General features: G+C 36.4%; 1 protein-coding gene across 4 annotated transcripts in view; it reads left to right on the plus strand.

The window, feature by feature from the left end:
- LOC113239697 (echinoderm microtubule-associated protein-like 2) overlaps positions 1-21,589 on the plus strand; it is a 125,312-nt gene that overhangs the window by 70,467 nt on the left and 33,256 nt on the right. For 2 of the 4 annotated variants that reach the window (XM_026476782.1, XM_026476785.1), the window contains exons 3-7: positions 9,774-9,962; positions 11,865-11,973; positions 14,420-14,560; positions 18,646-18,762; positions 20,330-20,401. In XM_026476782.1, the coding sequence (XP_026332567.1) occupies positions 9,774-9,962; positions 11,865-11,973; positions 14,420-14,560; positions 18,646-18,762; positions 20,330-20,401 (628 nt within the window). The remainder of the gene's footprint in view (positions 1-9,773; positions 9,963-11,864; positions 11,974-14,419; positions 14,561-18,645; positions 18,763-20,329; positions 20,402-21,589) is intronic. The other 2 variants (XM_026476783.1, XM_026476784.1) reach the window with 2 other exon arrangements.

Raw genomic sequence — 21,589 nt, forward strand, 5'->3', positions numbered from 1 at the left:
GTGTGTGTGTGTGTGTGTGTGTGTGTGTGTGTGAGTGTGTGTGTCTAAGGCACCCGTCGCGATACAGGGTTTCCCTGGTGCGGAGCATGGGTGTTTGCGGTAAAAAAGCCCGATAATTGTTTGTGTAAAAGTTATTCAATTTAATCACAGAAATAAATGTTCAAAAGCAATATTTTGAATACCCATTGTTTTGAGTTAAATTACAATATAAAATATATTTTAAAAGAAATCAACTTAACTTGAAGAAGTATTACATGGACCACTTAACGACAAGTGTTAAGTGTGCCGTTGTGCAATTCGATTACGACAATCGATTTATAATGTCGATTTTTAAAAGGTTAGTAGTTAAAAACTACTTGTAATAATTCTTATCAGACCAAGTTAGTAACATTCACTCAGTTATAAAATTAATGAGCTAAGCAATCACGTTATGTATGTAATGTAACGTTTAACGGAAGACTCTTAAAGAAAAAAACTGTATACTTTCACTCTGCTCTTCACCACTCCAATCTCATGGTGACTGCTGCCAACTACGTCCACTACAACATCCCCACTGCGCTCGTAGGACCCATCGTCTCGGGGAAGTCTTCAACGACTCTGACGACCTTATCACTCTCGCCATGGCTAACCACATCGCAACACTCCCACACTCCACACGAAATGACTGTCTCCGCCAAAGAGGACGAAGAGCCTGAGGGGTTCAACGTATATTCGCGCAGAAGGGTAAGAGTGCCGTGCTGGTGATATTACAGGCAGCCTCAGGCTGACGGGCGCAGTGGCAGTGCCCATCAGATCTCTGCATTTTATAGCTCTGAGTGCCACTGCAACTGTTACGGATGGACGTGTCGCTTAGGTCCCAGGTCCGTGACTTTTTCGTCCCGTCACTTGACGCCATTAAAAAAGATTCTATCCCACAACAGCATGTCCTTTAGGCGGAAGTGTTCAGTATAGGGCTAGCACTCTGTAGTGTAGGCGCGGCTTGCACGAGAGCGACATAAAGCGCGAGATCTCTATGTGAGAATAACATATTCTCTCTTTATGTCGCTCTCGCGAAAATGGCGCCCTGTTGTGCTAGACCTACACTAAGGGCCTGAGCCGAGGTTCGTGCTCACCTGGGCGATCTCAATCCTGCTACTTACATTTTTATATGGGCTTAAGAACCATCAGCTCGCCCTTTTATCCGGTTGCGCAGTCAACATCAGCCGCCATATGCAAAAAAAATCTCGTCACTGAAAATTGTGTAGTTTTAATAAAATATATGTGCGCATTTGACCACCATCTCACCTGATGGAAATTGAAGTTAAGGTCGACGATAGAGCATGCACACCTGAATTATGCCTATTTACTCTCGCCTTGAAAAGGCCCAAGTTAAACATTCAGGGAACAAGTCTGCAGTCAGGGAATTCCACTACATACCCGTTCGCCATATAAATGTGGAAGGAAGCGTAACGCGTGTGAACCTTTGGAATATCCACAACATAGGGGTAGAACCCAAACCTACGCCTAGTCCCTCGGTGATGGAAAGGCGGAATTAAATCGTGTAATTCCATCGCACACACTCCGTGATATATCCTGTAAAATACCGATAAGCAGGCAACTTTACCGCGGTGTTCCAGACTTTGCAGTTTCGCCTCCACTAATACCGAGTCACCTGTAAGCCTCTTGCCACGGTTGTTAATTGAATCCAAGGTAGCCAGTTGGTATGTAAAGGAACCATCCTAAAGGTGACAGCAAGTACTCCATGCACGATCGGACTTGTACTTGGCACAGCTGAAGCAACTGTGCCGGTGTGAAGTAACGCCTCACCCTGGAAAGGATGCCAAGCTTCGTTGCTGCATTTTTGGCCATGGATTCAATGTATTTGCCGAAGTTCAAATTGGACGATAGGTCCATTCGAAGTAGCTGGAGACTGTCGGCTATCGGTATGGATATATTACGAAAACTCGCAGTCAGCTCAAAAGAACTTCGTTTTGTTGTCTGGCTCACAACCGTCGTTCCAATTTGAATAGTTAGATTAATCGAGCCGCTAGTTTGTCAACCAACTGACAACATCTTTACAGATGCATTCAACTAATGAGTTTACAAAAAGGGAGTCTGTGAATGGTCAAGTTAGTCAATTTCAATAAATTCGAAAATAGTAAATTGACTGTTGATTACACAGTAATATGAAGTTTAAAAAAAAATTACAAATAAAGAAACGGAGAAATTAGAAGCAGTGGAGCTTCTTGTGATAGAATTCAGCCTGAGGCGTATTGCTTTGAGTATTACTGTGTTCCAGTTTTGAAAGGTAAGCGAGCTGGTGAAAGTACAGGCACGTGGGACTTGTCAACCATACGTCGCAAGGCACTTACCGGTGCAGTGACAGTGCCGGTCAGATCTTTGGGATTTCGAAGCTCTGAGTGGCACTGCAACTGCTAGGCGTCTTGTTTACCACCACACGAACGACTTATTCGTCCCCTCACTTGATATCATAAAAAAGGAACATACTATGACTAACTTAATAACATTTACAATTAATTTGCATAAGTTATTTGAAGATTTTGTTGCATAACACACCAGCTATAAGTTGATAAATTATAGGCAAACCAATAACCAAAACTTCAAATGGTAAAGAGATGTATTCGATGATAGCGCATTGTCGCCTATGGTACCACATAATTACTGCCGACTTCAAAAAAGCAGATCGAGAAAAAAGAGAAGACGCAGAACGCTTCGTGGGAATGGGTGTTATGACAACAACATAAGGGCATCCAAACGCACATCTGGGTATTTAATAATAACAATTATTACATTTTTTTTTTGTTCAGTATTGGCTACCACAAAGTCTATTACAGACCCATAAAAACAACATAATAAAACAATTATAGAATAAATTAATACAATTTTTTTGTAATTAAAGAACCGTAACTACCAACTATTAGAATGTTAAAGCAAATATACACATTAACCTCTTTTAATGCTGCACAGTTGGGTAAAAGCACATAAACACGAATGATAATGACTTTCTGATGAGAGCTAACCATCGTGAAAACAGTTAGTTCAATTAACACTTGATGGGTTATCTTTTAAACCTTTCTAAATACCACTTTTGTATTATAGATGTTTGTGATGATTAATTCAAAAATAATTGAAATGTGTTCATTTAAATTAGAATAAACCATGTACATCTTGCATTCTACTTTTTTTTAATTATAAATAAAACTATATTTTAAGGCTTAAATGGAAATAACGGAAACTAACGTGTAACGAAAGATACTCGTGTAATATTATTATTTACTTGTGATTATTGTAAATGGTATAGAAATATTAAATTTATAATTAAATTCACGACATTGAAACTTTGTTTGAACTAGCTTTCCGCGTATGTATTAACATTCATTACTTTAATGAGCAAGCTATTTACTTTCAATTTATGTCTTAAAATAGTGACTTTTAGGTTTATACGTTTATTGCATAATGTTGAGTCATTACATAAAATCAACAGTACATAAAATCAAATCGTACAAACATAGACGGTGATAGGTGCAATCCACTAATTACAAATCAGCATCCAACAAATACACTGTTTTCTTACACACTTAAGTATATAATATTTATGGATTACATTTTTTCCAAAACAAATACACTTAAGTTTCAAATTCAACTTTAGGCGTATGTGTTAAGAACCGTCCAAGCAAGTTCAAAGTGTCATGTTTGATTTTAGTTTGTTTTATATATGTATATGTGGGATTGTAGACAATAAATAAACCGAGTTTTCTAATTATCTTTAATTATCTTTAATTTGTACGGCCAACAACAAGACACAAATCTGACAACTTTTGACACTCGTCTTATTTCTTTTTAATAATACCTCTACTTAATTAATTGGAACAACAAAATGTTATCGCAAGCAATGGCGTGTCACGTGTTTGTATCAGAGACGTATCCTAAGGTGTCAAATGTCAATCTCAAAAGAAAAGTCACAAATCAAATAATTTCCCTGCGATTTTTCTTCCAGAAAACTAAATAAACTAATTTTCTCACTAATTAAATTTTTATTGAATTGATATTCAATTATTTTTTGTGAAATTACTCCACTAGTTTGTTATAATTATTAATACAAAGATCGAACACTCAGAAAAACACTCAGAAAAAATTCCTTCGATCCGGTCGGATTCGAACCGACGTCTTCTTGCATACCGTGCCAGACGCTATACCAACTAAGCCACGGAACGCACCAACGGACTTCACGAATTTTTCTATGTGCTTGCGTCGTGTCTTTGTACTTGGTCTTTCAACTTGAAATATTGAATATTGAATAATTATAACAAACTAGTGGAGTAAATTCACAAAAAATAATTGAATATGAATTAATTAATACAGTGAATAGCGACATCTCTCGCCAGGACTGGTAGCTGTAAAGGTACTAACTGGGTGATAAATCTATCATAATTTTCTCACTGTTTGACATTTTCAGTCAAAAAGTAAGAGACAAAACTATGAATCAACATGGATAATTATCGAATATATATCGAATAATTATCAAAGATATCTTTATAATTTCGAAACTTGATTTAAACATACAATATCTAACCCAGACGCTACTCGTACTTTCTAGACATGATAAAACAAAAACAATCGAAAATCTAAATTATACTCATTGAACTTAAACAAAAGTATGAATGAACGAATTTGATGATTCAGATTCATTTAATGAATTTCCTAATGTTACTTGTGCAAGTGTAATGTTAAAGTGAATAAAGCAGTTAAATATGGAGTCTCAGGATAGAGAATCCAGGAGTTCCAGGGCTAGCGATTCTCCTGGAGATACAATGAACGATGTTTATGCTGCTTGGCGTAAGTATTTGGTTCTTTCTAATGTGAACTAATTTTGTACTTGTTTTTTTATTAGATGTTTGATATTAATAATTATAAGAGTTGCAACACATATTCGCAACATATTCGGTTTCTATCCGGTATTTGGTCTGTTTGGCCTGGTTTTGCGAAAAATTAGGAAGAAATAAGAATAAATAGAGTAAATATCCACGTAACTATAAATGCTGAACGTACATTGTAAGTTCGAGAAACGTAACTTACAGGAAATGAAACTATTTTTCCAGATTTAAATCGCGTTTTTCAAACAAACCAGTTTGTTTGATTCGTCGCAGCACTAATAATTATTACATTACTTTTTGTTATTATTATTCATTGACTGATTGCGTTGTATCGGCTGGGTGGTGGTCTGAGGGACCACAGCAGTAGTAGTCCGGTGTGACTCGTTAGACGGGCGTTGGTAGTCTTCGGCCCAGAGTGAGAGCAATACCTTGTATTTATACGAGTATAACTAGGCGCCAGGTACCTCTCCCGTCAATCCCAAGAAGTGTTCGAATGAAATCACAAATACACTTTTTGCACTGTTTATTGCTAAATCTAAATGCTTTACCTGCTTTTATAATAACTAGGTATACTTTTGACTTTGGTTTCTTTTTAACGCAGAAATTAGTCTTTATTTTTTGTTAAAGTTTTAAAAGAATTTACCACATTACACTGTAGGTACACGGTTACAGCCGGAACTTTGTAAGAAGTCCCTGGACTTGACGCTGAATTACGAAATAGAGTAAAAAAGCCCTGTGAACAATAAGATTCACAGCATGAATAAAATTTGAATTTATAGACACTTAGAACATAGGGAAAATTTAACCACGGCAAAAACGGAACATCGCGTTTCAGTTGTCGAAATTTCTATTTCTAATTGTCTGAAATTTATGCTACATTCACAGTGTTTTAATAAGGAAAGAAAGTGTTTGGAGCGTCTAGAATGCCTAAATACGCATGAGCATAAGAGAGTACAAGTGTACAACTGTTCCCATGGACATCCATCAAGGAGAATTGAAAACTTTAGCCAACAAAAGTGTTTCGTAAAGAAGCTGCCTAGTATGCCTAATTTCCCCTCAAAGTGTTACAATTGTTTGGATCTTTATACAGGGACGTGAACACCTATTGGAATTATTTATGATTTAATTAATTTCAAGTAAATTTTTGCATGGCAGATCTATTCAATTATGAGCTCTATTAGCACCTGTACTTCCACCTCCCGTTCACCACGTTTTGAGTAAATAAATTACATTTGATGTATCTGGATAAATGTTAAACTTTTTCTCGCACCTAATCTTTTCTTTTATTTTCTTGATTAACTGCCTACGTCGGCGTCGTTTTCTTTTTTTTGGTCTAAATAAATCGCCTCTTACCACACAGTCCAGTGCCGAGATCATTCCAAACTAGATATTGGCGTATTCCTATATTCCATAGCCTTAAACTTCATTTAAAAAAAACTATCGGTGCAGTCCATAACCAATTGATGAATTATAAAAAAATATTACCAAATCTCGGAGCATAACCGTAGCCGTAAAAATTAATTTCCTCAAAATCATTAATTTTCTCGATTTTCATTATAGTTCTCCGTGTAAACATAGTTTGTAGAATACGTTCATGTGTACTTTATATATTGTTCTCTGTACAATGCTGTGGCAACGTACACCTCGTTTCATGGCATTCTCACGTCGCTTGACCTGTTGTTTATACGTTTTTCTTTTGGATAACGAACAAAAACCTATATTACATTTATCGACATTTAATAGCGATTAATCTGCTTACTTGCAGTTTTTAAACATTCTTTCGTGTTTATAATATTTTTTATTAAATTCTGTGTTTTTGCTTATAAACAAGTTTATTGGAAACCGATGACGTTTTATTGAATACATTTCTAAAACTCTGAGTGCGAAGTTAACAAAGTTACCGTGACTATTCCTAAAATAAATCACATATACATTTACCGTTTTATGTTAAGTTTCTGAACAGCAAATAAACATTATTATAATTCAATCAGTCTGTTATTGTGACGCAATGTGCAATATAGGTAAACGATGGCTTGTTCGTACATTGAAAAAATGTGCTTACTTCATTGGTGTATTTGACTTCTTGATCATGTTCCGTCAAAGAGGCGCCTTGTGCTTGTCGCGGATTCATAATATGTGAGTTATTTATTTTGCATTGTTTATTTTATTGCAGACATATGTTAAAATCATCATCATTAATTTTCTTTGATTTCAAAGTGTGTGTAGTTGCCTAGGAGCGTCTTCTGCGCGCGTGTAAATTCATAAATATTTCTAAAATCGTACCCGAGTATATTCTTAAGGTTGAGTTGAGACAAGAGTCCAGTACCTGGATTCAGAGCTGGGTGGGTATCGGCACTGAATCACGCCGTTATGCTGGCTTCCCTGGCCGCGCACACTTGCGCCAAAACTCGCCGTAGGAAAGAGAATGCCGCCCGTGCTGGCACGGACTAGATAAATAGGAACGTGCTCTATTCCAATACAGCGTTGGATACTGGACACTGTATTGGATTGAAACGTGTTTACATTAATCCAGAGACGCAGGATCCAGCTACCTACTGGATTAATGTAAATCAAATAAATAAAATTATAATCGTTAATTTACCTGCTCACCTTCGGATAGTCTAGGATGTTTTCTTCTAGATCTCCCGTTAATAGATTAGAAATGAATGATCACTCTCACTCAACATAGCCTCTCACTAGGGAAACCCTGTGTCGCGGGTGCCATGGACACACACATAGACAACCACAAATTACACCCAAACTCACAAGACAAATAAATGTAGACCATACAAATATTTCTCCCGGCCCGGGAATCGAACCTGGGACCTCTGCGTGGCAGTCCGGCTTGGTAACCGTTCGGCCACAGAGGCAGTTTAAATTTTATTGTATTGTCTAATTTAAAAAAATGGACGCACAAAATTTCAGGCTATTGGCTTAAGGGTATTGAATACTGGCAACAAATGGAAAAAATATTTCAGTTAATGAAGCCTTTATCTAAATAAAATAATATTTCAACCAGGATTGTTTATCAAGCGAAGTGGTATTTATATATGATTGTTAGCAATGACGTGCCATGGGTTTGTATCTGAGACGAATCCAAAACCTGTTAAATGTCAATCTCAAAAAATGTGTAAACTAAATCGTTTTTGTTTTTTCCCGCGAAGAAATGTCAGAAAATTAAACTATTGAAGAATAATCTCAGTACAGAGTACTAAAAAACCGACCTTAAAACTACGTGGAATTACGTCTATTTGCTAAGTTTCATTGAAATATTCCCTAGTTCGCCACTATACAGGACTTGATACTGGAGATAATAAAAATAGGTTCTCACTACGACACTACTCTAAGTATATCGAGAGAAAAACGCCTTGAATTGGAGAAATAGCAAAATCAACTAAATAATTGCTAAAAGTAATTGCTCCTAAATTAAAGATAGGCGCTATTTATAAAAATGAATCTTCATGCGTGAACAGCCACCCTTTGAGGTGGATGATTAACTTCAAAATGAAATGGGACCACTATGGAAATACCCCCTTTCCAACAAAAAAGATTCATGAAAATCGGTTCACAAATACCGGAGTTATCGCGTAACATACATACAAAAAAAAGGAAAAAATAAAAAGAACATACAGTCGAATTGAGAACCTCCTACTTTTTTGAAGTCGGTTAAAAATAACAATCTAAGGGTCGTATTCTAGAACTCTACTCAATGCTCAAGTTAGGATTTGAGTATGATTTAAAGCACTTGATATCATACTCAAGTCCCTGCCATTAGGGTCGTATTTCCAGTGCTTGTGTTGCCAGTGCAATCCTGACTTGAGCATTGAATAGAGTTCTACAATACGACCCTAAGATCTGGCAGTACGGCCACTTAGATGCCTTAGCCTGTCGCGAAGGACGAAAACTTTTACTACTACCAAATCATTTTTAGCGAAAATATCCTTCGAGTTTTTGTTGATGACATATTTTGTGTCAACTCTAGTCTTCTAGATTCTTCTAGATTCATTATTCTTTTTCAAAAAACATAAACGTTACCCTACACTTCATCACATTTAAGTACCTTGAATACACAGTTCCATAGCTCACGTGTGGCGTCTTTCTTAAATATCAACTTTACTACTGTCTGAATCACAATAGCTGGCCATCGCTTTGTCACCTACCAACTTTATACTATGAATTAACGTAACGTGGTAGACAACAATCTTACATTTTCGTTTGCGAAAACTATGAGTGTCATTATTAGGTAGTTCTTGCTGTTTTTACAATAAGGCTTAAAATGTTAATCTCATATGAATAGAAAACATATTGAGGTTTTAGACAATTGTTTTGGTCATAAGTTTGAAACATCGTGATTTATGATTATGATTTCTTAAGCGGACATACGACACTTATATGGTTACAGTACAGTACAGAAAGCGATTGAAGGTGGTAGGCATTTTCTGTTGTTTTCGTTAATGATTGCTTTGTTCCTCCCGGCGAAAGTACTTAGACGGAATATATGAATATATCCATGGCGCTGAGCATCAGCCTATCGCAGTTCACTGCTGGACATAGTCGTCTCCCAGTGCGAGCCATTTCACCCGGTCCTCAGCTTGTCGCACCTCATCAGGCCAGAGGACGTCCTACACTACGTTTGCCGAGCCGTGTTCTCCACTCAAGGACACCCTTCCCCATCGCTTATCGTCGTCATCGTTCTTATAGTGGCATATATAGCCAGCCCACTGCCACTTCAGCTTGCTTATTCTACCAGCTGTGTCGACGCCCTCTTCCCCTCTTCTCGCCCCTTTCCTCTCGGATAATCTCGTTTTGTATCTTGTCCTTTAAAGAAACTACGAACATGGCGCTCTCAAAAAAAAATAAATACACAATATCTTACAAAGCTTTATTCTACTATTCCAGATGAGATGCTAGAAGGCGAGGGCGCCGGATTAGCGGTACGGGTCGCTGAGTTGGAGGTACGCTGTGCTCGTCAGGCGGAAGACCTACTTTGCCTGCGGTCGACTCTCGCTGATGCGCTGAGGAGGCTCAACGCCCTCGAGGGCAGGGCTCCAACAGCCACGAGCGGGCAGAGAAACGGAGCTTATGGTGGTAAGTCATATATTTTGAATTAATATATTAGTAAAAGTATAGTCAATGATAAAAATGACAACGCCTTGATGCACTATTAAAATGTACAGAGACCACAGAGTGCAACGATACTGCGTTGCGTCAGTGATAATGCTGCTCTGCCGTGGCGTCACTGACATTTAGATCGAAAGCTTGTCTTGCAAAAATGTATGCCACACTTTCATGAATCGAAAACAAAAACTTATTTATAACTAGACATAATTATTATTACTGATACAAAGATTGAACAAATACAAAGATAAATTTCCTTTGATCTGGACTCAAACTAGCGCCTGTTGCTTCATCGTGGCTACCGTTCTTACCAACTGAGCTACAAACCGAGTCAGCAGATCTTACGTATTTCTCTGCGCCTGTTGCAGATATTTGTATTATAAATAAATAAACAAATAAATAATAAATATTAGACAACATCACATACGTTGCTCTGATCCCCAAGTAAGTAATAAAAGCGCATGTGTTATGGAAATCGGAAACGACGACGGTACCACGAACACCTAGACCCTAAACAATATACATAAGTTAGATTTTTCCACACTGACCAGGCCAGAGATTACCGGCTCAGAGATGGTGACACCATGAAAATCCGGTGTGCGAGTCGCACGATCGCGGAGGTTGTATTGGGTTTAAATGGCCTTTTTGCCGTAGCGCCACCTGTGAGAAACTTCGAAACGAAAGTTTCTTTAGAGTCTCTACCAGAAACTGACAACAGATGTCGTTATCTTAATAGCACTACTTCTTTATTGGACGTCATGATTTTCAATCAAATAACTAGATAAATTTATATTGCTCAGTGCCAGCTGTAGAGTCCATAAATAACCTGTAATAGTATGCATGCCACATTTCTATTGAAAAGTCTGTATAAACGAGAAGTTTCCAATATGCATTGATTTTTATCTCATCAGAAATTATTCTCATTATGACATTTGATTAGACCGCGTCCACATCTAGTTGAATCATGTGCCCTATGTTTCTCTTCCCACGCGAACACTTAGCAAGCTGTTACAGTGTGCAATTTATTGCTCGCGGCAACCGATTACTACAAATTATAATGTACTTTCTCCACTCTTATTGCGTGTACTTTCACTAATTAAATTTTTAGAAGATATGAATGAGAATTATAAGGATTACATTATAAATTGTCCAATTATAAACGTAACAGTTTTATGTATTAATTTACTTCGGAAACCGGAGTCGCTAAAGACCCGGCAACACGGCTGAGTATAACCGAGAATAAACTGGCGCAAGTACATTACTACACTTATACAAGTGCACTCGCGGGAAGCACGACCTTGTGTACGTGACGTAAGAGAGAGTATTTATTAAGACGAGTAATCAATTATACTTGTGAATCTCGGTGTTGGTTTTTTTCACAACGTTTTTCATAAAACAGATACATACCGTTTTTCACACACCCTTGAAGCGATTATTCGAAACGAGAGATCTACAATGAATGAACACTTTTTAGTAGTATTAGAGTACCTTGTGAAAGAGTTCGTCCATGGAAGTACTGCCTCCTTGCCTATTTCTGCCGCCAAACAGACATGTGACCATTATGCCTTTCCAGTTTTGAAAGATAATTTGTTAGAGAAATCACAGGCATATAATATGTCAACATAATGTATGTCTCAGGGTGACAGGACCAGTCGCAATGCCGCTCAAATCTTTGCTATTTAAAGCTCTTGAATAATACTGCAACTGCTATGAACAGGCGCTTCCGTTACTTGGTCGTACCGTCACTTAGAATCATAAAAAAAACACAAAGTCATAATAATCCGACAGGTAACGAGTGTTAGCCATAGTTAGCATAGACAATTCCTTACAATTGTGTAAAAATAATGAAAGTTTATTTTTGTTAATTTTCAGGTTCACAAGGCACTCCAACGCGAGAGCTAAGGCTGCGCCAGCCCTCGTACAGAGAGACCGCCAAGAGAACCTCCAGTTACGGTTCTAGCGCATCTTCATTGCCACAGAGGTGAATATACTACATTTATGATTACGTCATATCGTACCTTCTTAACGCACTATAGAGATAGATCTCAATGTTACCATCCTGAAATATCTCTTTCGCTTCTTCGCATTACTATTTTTTACCATGAAGCAAGATTCACAAAAGTGACAACTCACACGGCGGGACAAAGTGAAGATTCTCAAATATTAAAACTTCTTGTCACGGCACCGTGTGAGATACTCCTTATGGTTGAAATATAATATGATGATAAATGATACTGGTAATAAAAACCTATCACAATCCGTTAGCCTATATTAATCCTCTCAAATATGGGAGGACATTACTCCATCGCCGCGCTTGGCGAGTTGATGATCACAATCAAACTTAAATCTTATATACAAGGAAACACTGCTCATATCCTGGTTGTATCTGTCACCTATCGTAATCTTTGGGACAGGTATTTACGACCGAATAAATGGCACACATATTTCATCCAACGATAAATTATTTATTACTTTGTTACCGTTAACAAGCGCTTTAAACACGACACTTAACAAAGTTTTTGTGCTTTGAATGCGGAATCCCAGTTAATAACAATAATAATAAAGCACTCACTCGTAGCCCCACACTAGGGAAACCCTGTGTCGCGAATGCCATGGACACACAGACAACCACAAACTACACCCAAACTCACAAGAGAAATAACTTTAAGTCATACAAATATTTCTCTTGGCCCGAGAATCGAAACCGGGACCTCTGCGTGACAGAACTGCATAGTAACCGTTCGGCCACAGAGGCAGTTAAAAATGTAGGCAGTAAATAAAGCGACAAATAAAAAGCACATTACCGTAAAAGCGAGGCATTTCGCCAAGGTGAACCAGTGAAGGCCTAGACCTATCGCCGAAGCATATGGGCACACCTAAATATGGATAATATGACGTCGGTCAGGTTGCGGCTTTATGTTCACATGTAACGGAATAAGGTGACTGTTTGGACATTTATGCATTAAAATAAGCAAGGTACGTTATGGATGATCATTAAAGTATCTTATTTATTCGCACAGCTTCCACATTCAAAAATTTAAATTATGTCATCCAAATGGACTCTTTAGGTTTTGGCAATTGTTACATCTTGGAAATGTAACTATTTTTCGGATCCAAATCGCTTAACTAAAGTCAGGCCACACAACGAACGGAGCGTGCGACACAGCAATCCCTGGTCCGCCTGTTTGTCATAGCGTTCGGCGCCATCCGCCACAGCCGGTTTCAATGTAACAGGGTGCATAAGAACTAGATTATTTTAAAAATTCCCGGGCTCAGAACGCTCCCTCTACCGCCTCTGTGTGGCAATTGCATTATATATGTTTCTTCAAACAAACCAACGTTTCAGGCCCTACACAAGGCCTATGGTCACGGTTGATTCTGCGGAAGAAAAAAAACATTGGAATGGAATGTCTGCCTCGATTACTATCAAATCTGCTATCGCCAAAACTACATTTATAATTTAAAACACTGAAATCTTGATAATGATTGGTCGCAGTTTTTAATTTTATTTAAAATAAATAACAAATTCTGGACTATTAATATTTTAAACTTGACCCTGTTGGCATGCCCTTGATAGCTCAATACATATTATTGCAAGTGACGACGTTTTGATTTCACATTGAATTCAATCAGTGTGCTGCCATCAAGCGGTTAATAGCTGAACGATGACTAATTCGAGATGTTTACTTAGTTCTCTAAAACATAAGCGACCATATTGCAGCGATATAAAAATTTACTTTCGTTTCTTGTAACAAAATAAATATTACGATAAACAGAAAATTGAAAATTTATTAAAATTAAACAAAATAAGACTTAACGATGATTTGAAACACTTAGATATTAGGTAATATTATAAGTGCGACTATCATTTTTGCACTCCAAAGTAGCAAAATAAGGCATTTTTCTTCAATTTTCGAAGTTTTGCGCGAGATAATTGAAACGACCATAACATACAAAGCTAAAATGGCGGACTGAACTTATGTATATGGAATTTCGCGTACTGTTGGCACACGTACCACGCATAATAAGTACATCTACTTTATTCATTGTTCTGTGGTTGACTCAGTCACTTCATTTGCAATCATCATAATTTTTGGTCAAGCGCTGGCCACTAAGTACTTATTTTTACCAATAGAGTGCACTAGGAAGATACAGCCGCGTCTGTTTGTGTGTTAAATAACAGTTTTACTGGTACCTCTCTACTAAGTTACACGATTAAGTAACTTGGTACTTGGTGCAACGGGCTGGTATCCGCATAAGATTAAATTATATACTTCTTAAAGAGATCTATTGCCTATACCTACTACAATGGAAGTGTTACTTTTACATAGACGGTAATGTTGGTAGTTTTATCAGTGAAAATACCACTTAAAAGTTGTTGTTACGTTGTTACACGTCATTATCAAGCAACCAATGTTCTCTTCCAGACGCGGCGTTCAACATCAATCAACAGGCTCGCTCCAGTCGGATTCGCCCGCGTCGTCATCGTCGCTGTCCCCCGCGCCCTCTCCTTCTCCCCGTGCCACACCTGCGCCGCACCACACTCCTCATACGGCGCAGCCTTACAGGTCATAATAAAGAACCCGAGTCCCTTTGCCTGGTTATACGTATATTAAGAATTTCTTGCAAGAAATATATGCAATATGTTCGCCATTCGCATTGGCATGGTGAAAGAATTACGTGCTAAATCGCAGATTGTTCCGGATGCGTCTCATGAAGACTTCTACGTCCATCCTACTAAAAATGGGGCATTCAGATCCGATAGCATTTAGACATAATGCAATACAAATACACTTTTTATTGCATGCAGAGATAAAACAAATGTCAGGTTACAGCGGGCGACCTTATTACTAGGTAGCAAATCTTCTTTCACAGTGGAGATGGCAGGATATACTTAAAATCCATAATCTCAGTACAGAGGACTAAACAAACCGACCTCAAAAGTACGTGGAGTTACGTCTATTTGCTAAGTTTTATTGTAATATCCCCTAGTTCGCCACTATACAGGACTTGACACTGGAGATAATAAAAATCGGTTCTCACTACTCAAAGTATATTGAGAGAAAAACGCCTTGACGGGAAATAGCAAAATCAACCATTAAAGTAATTGCTCCTAAATTAATGTTAGGCGCTATTTATGAAAATGAATCTTTATGCGTGAACCCTTCGAGGTGGATGATTTTCTTCAAAATGAAACAGGACCACTATGGAAGTACCCCCTTTCCAACAAAAAAGAATTATGAAAATCTGTCACAAATACCGGAGTTATCGCGTAACATACATACAAAAAAAAAGAACATACAGTCGAATTGAGAACCTCCTCCTTTTTTGAAGTCGGTTAAAAATAATAAATAATCAATACGTCGCCCCCTTGACGTAATTTTCGCCGTCATCGGCTACGGAACTAAGACAAGATTTCTGAATAAACCATCGACGACGTACTAAGATGAAGAAGATAAGAAATAAATCAAACGTTTCGCTCGTCTCATCTCAACGTACACCGGCGCAAGCAACCATGCATACAGTGTACATTATATAATTTAAAGGTGGCGCGCTTTCTTGCCTATACGAAGAATACATTTGTATTTCAAACAAGAGCATGGGTATAAACACCTAACCAAGTACAAGGTAAAAGACATGGGATCAAATAATTGTTATTCGAAATTATGAAATATGCAGCCAGGGTTTAGGGTACAATCATGAATATATTTCGGCTAGAGGCGCCATTTGTTTTTACAAAAACTTTTTACAATAATAGTACCTTTCTGTTTTCAAGGGCACATTAATTGAGTACTTTTAATTTACTGGTTAGGTTCTAAAAGTATTCGGTATTGTTTATATTATACATATACAATATGCAGTAAAATGGAGGCTATTTTTGTGCAAATATACCTATTCAAATATATAGTCGAAATCGCTACATAAGCAATTGCTATTAGCCAATCTGTATGTACAATCTACTATTAATTTAAATCCAAATTGTTGGAGGGTGACCCTCTATCGAGAGATAACGTAATTCCGATTGACCCAAAGGTAAAGATCGACTAACCCATCTCCTATGAGTTGTGAAGCTAGCGTCTTTGAAATGTTTCTTGTTTCATTTGAAGTTTTTCATCGTTGAAGCGATAGTTGCTTTTATTTTATTGTCATATTACAAATAAATTGGTGAATCTGTGCAAAAAACTATGTGTGGTCACACGAGCTGCATTTCGATTGCATCGGGTTTACAAAATAACAAGGCTAATTTTCTTGCAACCATTGGTCACTGTAATTCCTAAATATTTGTTATTCTTCTAAAGTCTAGTTGCAGTGGTAGTTGAGTCTCAATACAGTGTCAGTGGAACGGCAACGAGGGCATTCTCATTCATTTAATCACTAATGATCGATGTTACTAAACTTACCATGGAAATTACTATGTATATCTTAATTTGTATATCATTTAATCAACAATTTAGTATTCAAATTAAATATTATATAATATTAGTAGACTACCTACACCATCGACGTGGCATCGTCCCACCGTTGAAAAGCAGGATACCAAAAACGTCAATGGCAGTTGAATTGTAGCTCGGTGACTAACCACTACGCTAATATTTAGCAGAATATCAAACGTACAAAATCCTGCCATTGAAGATTTAGGGCTCCGATTGCATCGAAGCTGCAAAATAATGACGACACAGTAATTTGACGGCAGATTCTACCAATTATCAGAAAAGATTGTTTAAGTAACCAATAGTATTCCATAATCTCGATATCTCGCCAATTAGGTAGTTTAACATGACTCAATCCTATTGGTTGCTGAAACACATAGTCTTCTCCATTCCGCTTTGATAGACAATGCACCTTATAGAATTCAAATTTTCGTTTTTAAATAAGAGTGACAAACTTCTCACGACTATGAGTTCGACAATGGAGCATTCACAACTAATAATGCCTATTCACTCTCACAAGCTTGCGTTCAGGTAATAACTCTGTAGATAGGTAATTCCACTCCGTAGCCGTTCGCCATATAAATGTAGAAGTGTATAACACTTCGTGCGAATCCTTGAAATATCCACAACTTAGGGTTGGAACACCAGCCTACGTCTGGTTCGTACAATCGCATACTCTGCGATAGATTTTGTTGAATGATGATCTATCTCAAGTATTATATGAAAAAAGAATTCTTTTTTTCCTATCTTTTCCTTTTATTTACGTTTATGTAATGGTATTGATGTATAGAAAGGTATTTTACTTATAAAGCACTGTAGTTAAGCTGCTACTAAGGCTATCATAGTAGTATATCCTAGCGAGTATCACCATCTTTGCGCTGCTATAATTTTTGGACCAGGTAATAATACTTCTTCTAATACAAGATTTTTTTAAAAGTGCCTCGAAATTTCATAAGGATACTACCGTTAACGTTACCAAACATCTTTATATCCAGTTCGCAACAAATTGTTGAAAATTTGAATGTTAAGAATTTGAAATTGTTCAATCGGCTGATTATATAGGAAGAACCTAAGAACTCGATATATATAGGAAGATTTAGATAATGTTTCCTTAGGCAGTTCGTTCGGTATCAGGATTCACGACACCTGGGCGTGAGCCATGTAATTTTCGACGTACTTTTTTAACACATGAACAATTCATTGACTCTCGCTCTTGGTCAAAGAACGAAGAAAAATGCATATAACGTACCCTAATCATAATAAAGCCACATCGTATCGTATGTCAAAAGTGCTTTCACCTCATGAAAGTCATAAAACTACATGAAACAAGTTATGTATAAATGTTATAATTCTCCTATTTGACAAATTTCGTTAGTAAAACCTTTAAACCTCTCTCATCAAATTTTGTAATTTTGCAAATGTGGCCTTATTACACCATGCGATTAGTAGTTAGTAGAATAGAAAAAAAATCAAAAATAGTTACTTGTGTAAGGCTGCAATGTGAGTTGTTTGACGCGAATGCTTGTATTGAAGCCTGGGCAAGCGAAGGAAGTCAAAAATAGAATCCTGAGCGTAGCGAGGGTTTCAAGCCACGAGACTCAAAACAACTTTGAAGAACAAAACATACAACAGTTCACCTCACTATAGCGAGGAAAATGGTAGATGGAAAAAAAACAATTGAACTATATAACAAATCAGTTTAATAAACAAAATTAGTTATCATTGTCAGTTTAATATCAACAATAACAAGAATAAAATATACCAACGGTTTTATATTATGTAAATAATGTGCGACAAATCGCGTAGTTAAACGTGTAATTATGTTTTTTTTTTTTCACCGACAGAAAAAGTTAGGTGCACCACAGTCCATCGTCAAGTTCGAATTTCAAAAACCGTTTCCACTAGTTTGGAAAAAACGCTTTTCGGCGCAGATTTCTAATGAGAAAGAAAGCCATTCCGAGCCAGTGAGGTGAAAATATTTTTTGTTCATAAAACATCATCAATATATTAACTCCCAGTCATAGTAATGAGGAGCTGCACAGACTGTATAGTATTTAAAAAAATATTCGTATCTAGTATTCTACACCTTTGCTACCTTTTACAACAACTCCAATTGTTGTGCAGTATGGTTGATCCTAATAGTAAACAAGGAAACGCATTGGTAACGTAGGTATAACGCTAATATAAGCTTTGTAGTTGGCTATATCGCGTTTTCTACATAGATCGCGCAATAATTCGACATCGAGCAACCAAAGCGTATCACCTGGCGGCAACAACTTGACCAAGCGATGGAATTCCACGGGAGACTTCAATGCACACGGCTTATTGCCTAACAGCAGGTTTGTATTGCTTGTAGAAATTCAAAATATTGTAGTGTTGAAATCATATTAATGTTCCTTGTAAACTTGTAGACACAAACTTGTAAAAAGATAAAGAACACAATTTAACGTTAAACTCGAACTTAATTAAATATATCTTTATTTCATAAGTAAAGATTTTACTCTTGAAATCATCACATTGCTTAAAATCTACTACTCATTCGAAAAAAACTCTAGCGGTTGCTCTTTGTAAATAAACATTTGTACAAATTTATCATTTACAATATTTATTTCAAATATCGAAGCAAAAGCTGAACGGGTCATTACAAAGGATTTCTGTCATCCAAGTACGCCGAAGCTGTAATCATTAGTACTTATAAAGTTTTTGTTTCACTGTAGTTTTAAACTTCGAAGATGGCATATTTTAAATATCATCCGACATATCGTTGTATAATGATACGTATACATTGCCCCTTATATGATTTTATATGACTACGTGAAGCCGCCTGTCAAAAACAGCCAGTTTATTTTTATTCCTCGTATTAAAGTTAAGTCTGTCACTATTGTTCATAAAAAAAATATTATTATTTTTAATATACATATACATATGTACAACTGTGATGTTAGTGTAAAAATTTGTTTTTTTATTTCTATCTCAAAGACGTTAGGAAAATGAAAGAGAGTATTGTGCTGGACGACAATCGATTGTCTTCAGCGAATTCAGATTAATATTATATAGTAGTTGGGTTCGAGACTTTATGTGTTTGCAAGAGTTTCAAGACTGAGATTTACACTTCCAGACACATAATTCGACACACTTATGCTTTAGAATACAGTTTTACAAATTTTCAATAAGGACATGTTAAAAATTACGTTTAGTAGGTATACCAGTTTCAAAATTGCATAATAGCTTATTTATTAATCAAACATTTTTAAGCTGCATTTAATACTGAAAATGCAAGCTAGCTCGATTTATGTGCCCGGGAGTGTAGATGTACAAGGTGGAAATTTGAGACGAGTCGTTACAGCTACAGGAAAATGATCCTGGAAAACTGTCCATTTATATTGAAGATATATCAATTTTGCATTCACATATTTTGAAAAAATTATACAGTCAACAGAGTAAAGGGCAATTTTCACTAAACTTTTTTTCCGTGCCACTCGATCCTGTTTCTACTAAGAACCAAAAGTATCTGATAAAGGGTATTAGAAATGTCAGAAATCGCAAGAACTTTACCCTTACTGACCCATCTCAAATTTTCACCCTGTATATGTAAAGAAAAATAAACGATATATAACTTTTCTCACTCGAGTTAAGGTCACGTTTTTCACTCAAGTATGATTTCAACACTGCATTTTAGTTTTAGGAGTTTGCTGCCGATAATGGCATCTATCCGCAAATGCCAACAATTAAGATTTATTTTGATTAATTATGTCATTTTAATTGTTCAATAATGTCAAATTTTTGCATGAACTCTTTAAAAAATTGCAATATACATAGGAATATCTTAATGGTTACTTCAATCTTTTTTTTCATTATTTCTCTATTATTTCTTTCTAAGTTCTAATAAATGCTTTTGTTTCTTAGATTTACAACCACAAAGTCGTTGTTAAACTTATATTCTAAGCCGTCTCAGAACGGGCCTATTCTGAAACATGGGTAAGTCGTCATTTAGTAAAATAAAAAGGTCGTGGTGATGGTGCAATGCTTTCATAGGATTTTTGAGAATTTCCTTAGACGTGCCGCTTCACATCCACACGCTTGCTGGTACGAGGGTATTTGAAAACAAAAGTTAACTCGGTGAGATTTCAAATTTTGGTGCTGTCATATCTTGGTCACTAAGATTTTTTATATGTCCGTCACTAAGGTTTTGGTTTCACTTTACGCTACGATGGTACCTATTACAATTACTATAAGGCTTTCAAAACTTACAAAATTAGTAAATATTTTATGAAATACTCACAAACTAATAATACTAAATAATTTGACGCATATGCGTATATGTACGTACTACAAGACATATTATAAATGCTTTCCATTCTACCCAAATTTGAACAAATATGAGGTACTACCGCTTACATGGTAAAAGTGTCTACTTATGTATTCTCGGACAGAAGCTATACAAATATAATTATTGTTAATGTATTACTATAAAACAAATCAGATAAACTTGACGACAGAAGTAACCTTCGAATGTCATTTTTAATGTCTCTTATTCCGAAAGGTTAAAAAGAAACTACTTTTACCTTATTGGAAATGTAACTATTTTTTTGGTATATATGCTTTTTTTAACTGACAAATACAACTCATCGTGGCTCTATCAGAGTCATTGCACGTTTTAGTTGTTTGAAAAAAAAAAATCAAACATACACGATTAAATTTAAAGATTGTTTTCTAAAATTTCAAAGTGGTCACCGTCCGCTTTCCTGCGAAAAATTGTCTCCTTATGCTTTCCCGCGAAAGATTATCACAAAAACTATTGAAGAAAAATTAAAATCTTAGATCTGGCAATATGGCCGATTCGAACGCTAAGGACAGAAAATTTTACTGCAAATTTAAAGCCGAAAAAACACAATTTTATTATCTAAAAATTTACTTAAATTTGATCTTTATAATTACAGAATAAACTTACTTTAATTGCACTATTTAAACAAATAACGTGCAATAAGTGTCATTTATTTTCCTCATCCTACAGACTTTTCTATTCTTAGGCTATACAACCTACGTAACAAATGCACGTATAGGCGGACGGACATCACACATTCTTGTCAAGACTATAGATACGAGCTATATAGCTCATTTATCTTAGTAAATTACCGTAGTCGGCCTTACTGACTTATTAAGGCA

The sequence above is a fragment of the Hyposmocoma kahamanoa genome, unplaced genomic scaffold, assembly GCF_003589595.1.
Source record: "Hyposmocoma kahamanoa isolate Upper Pololo Valley unplaced genomic scaffold, ASM358959v1 114, whole genome shotgun sequence".
NCBI lineage: Eukaryota > Metazoa > Arthropoda > Insecta > Lepidoptera > Cosmopterigidae > Hyposmocoma > Hyposmocoma kahamanoa.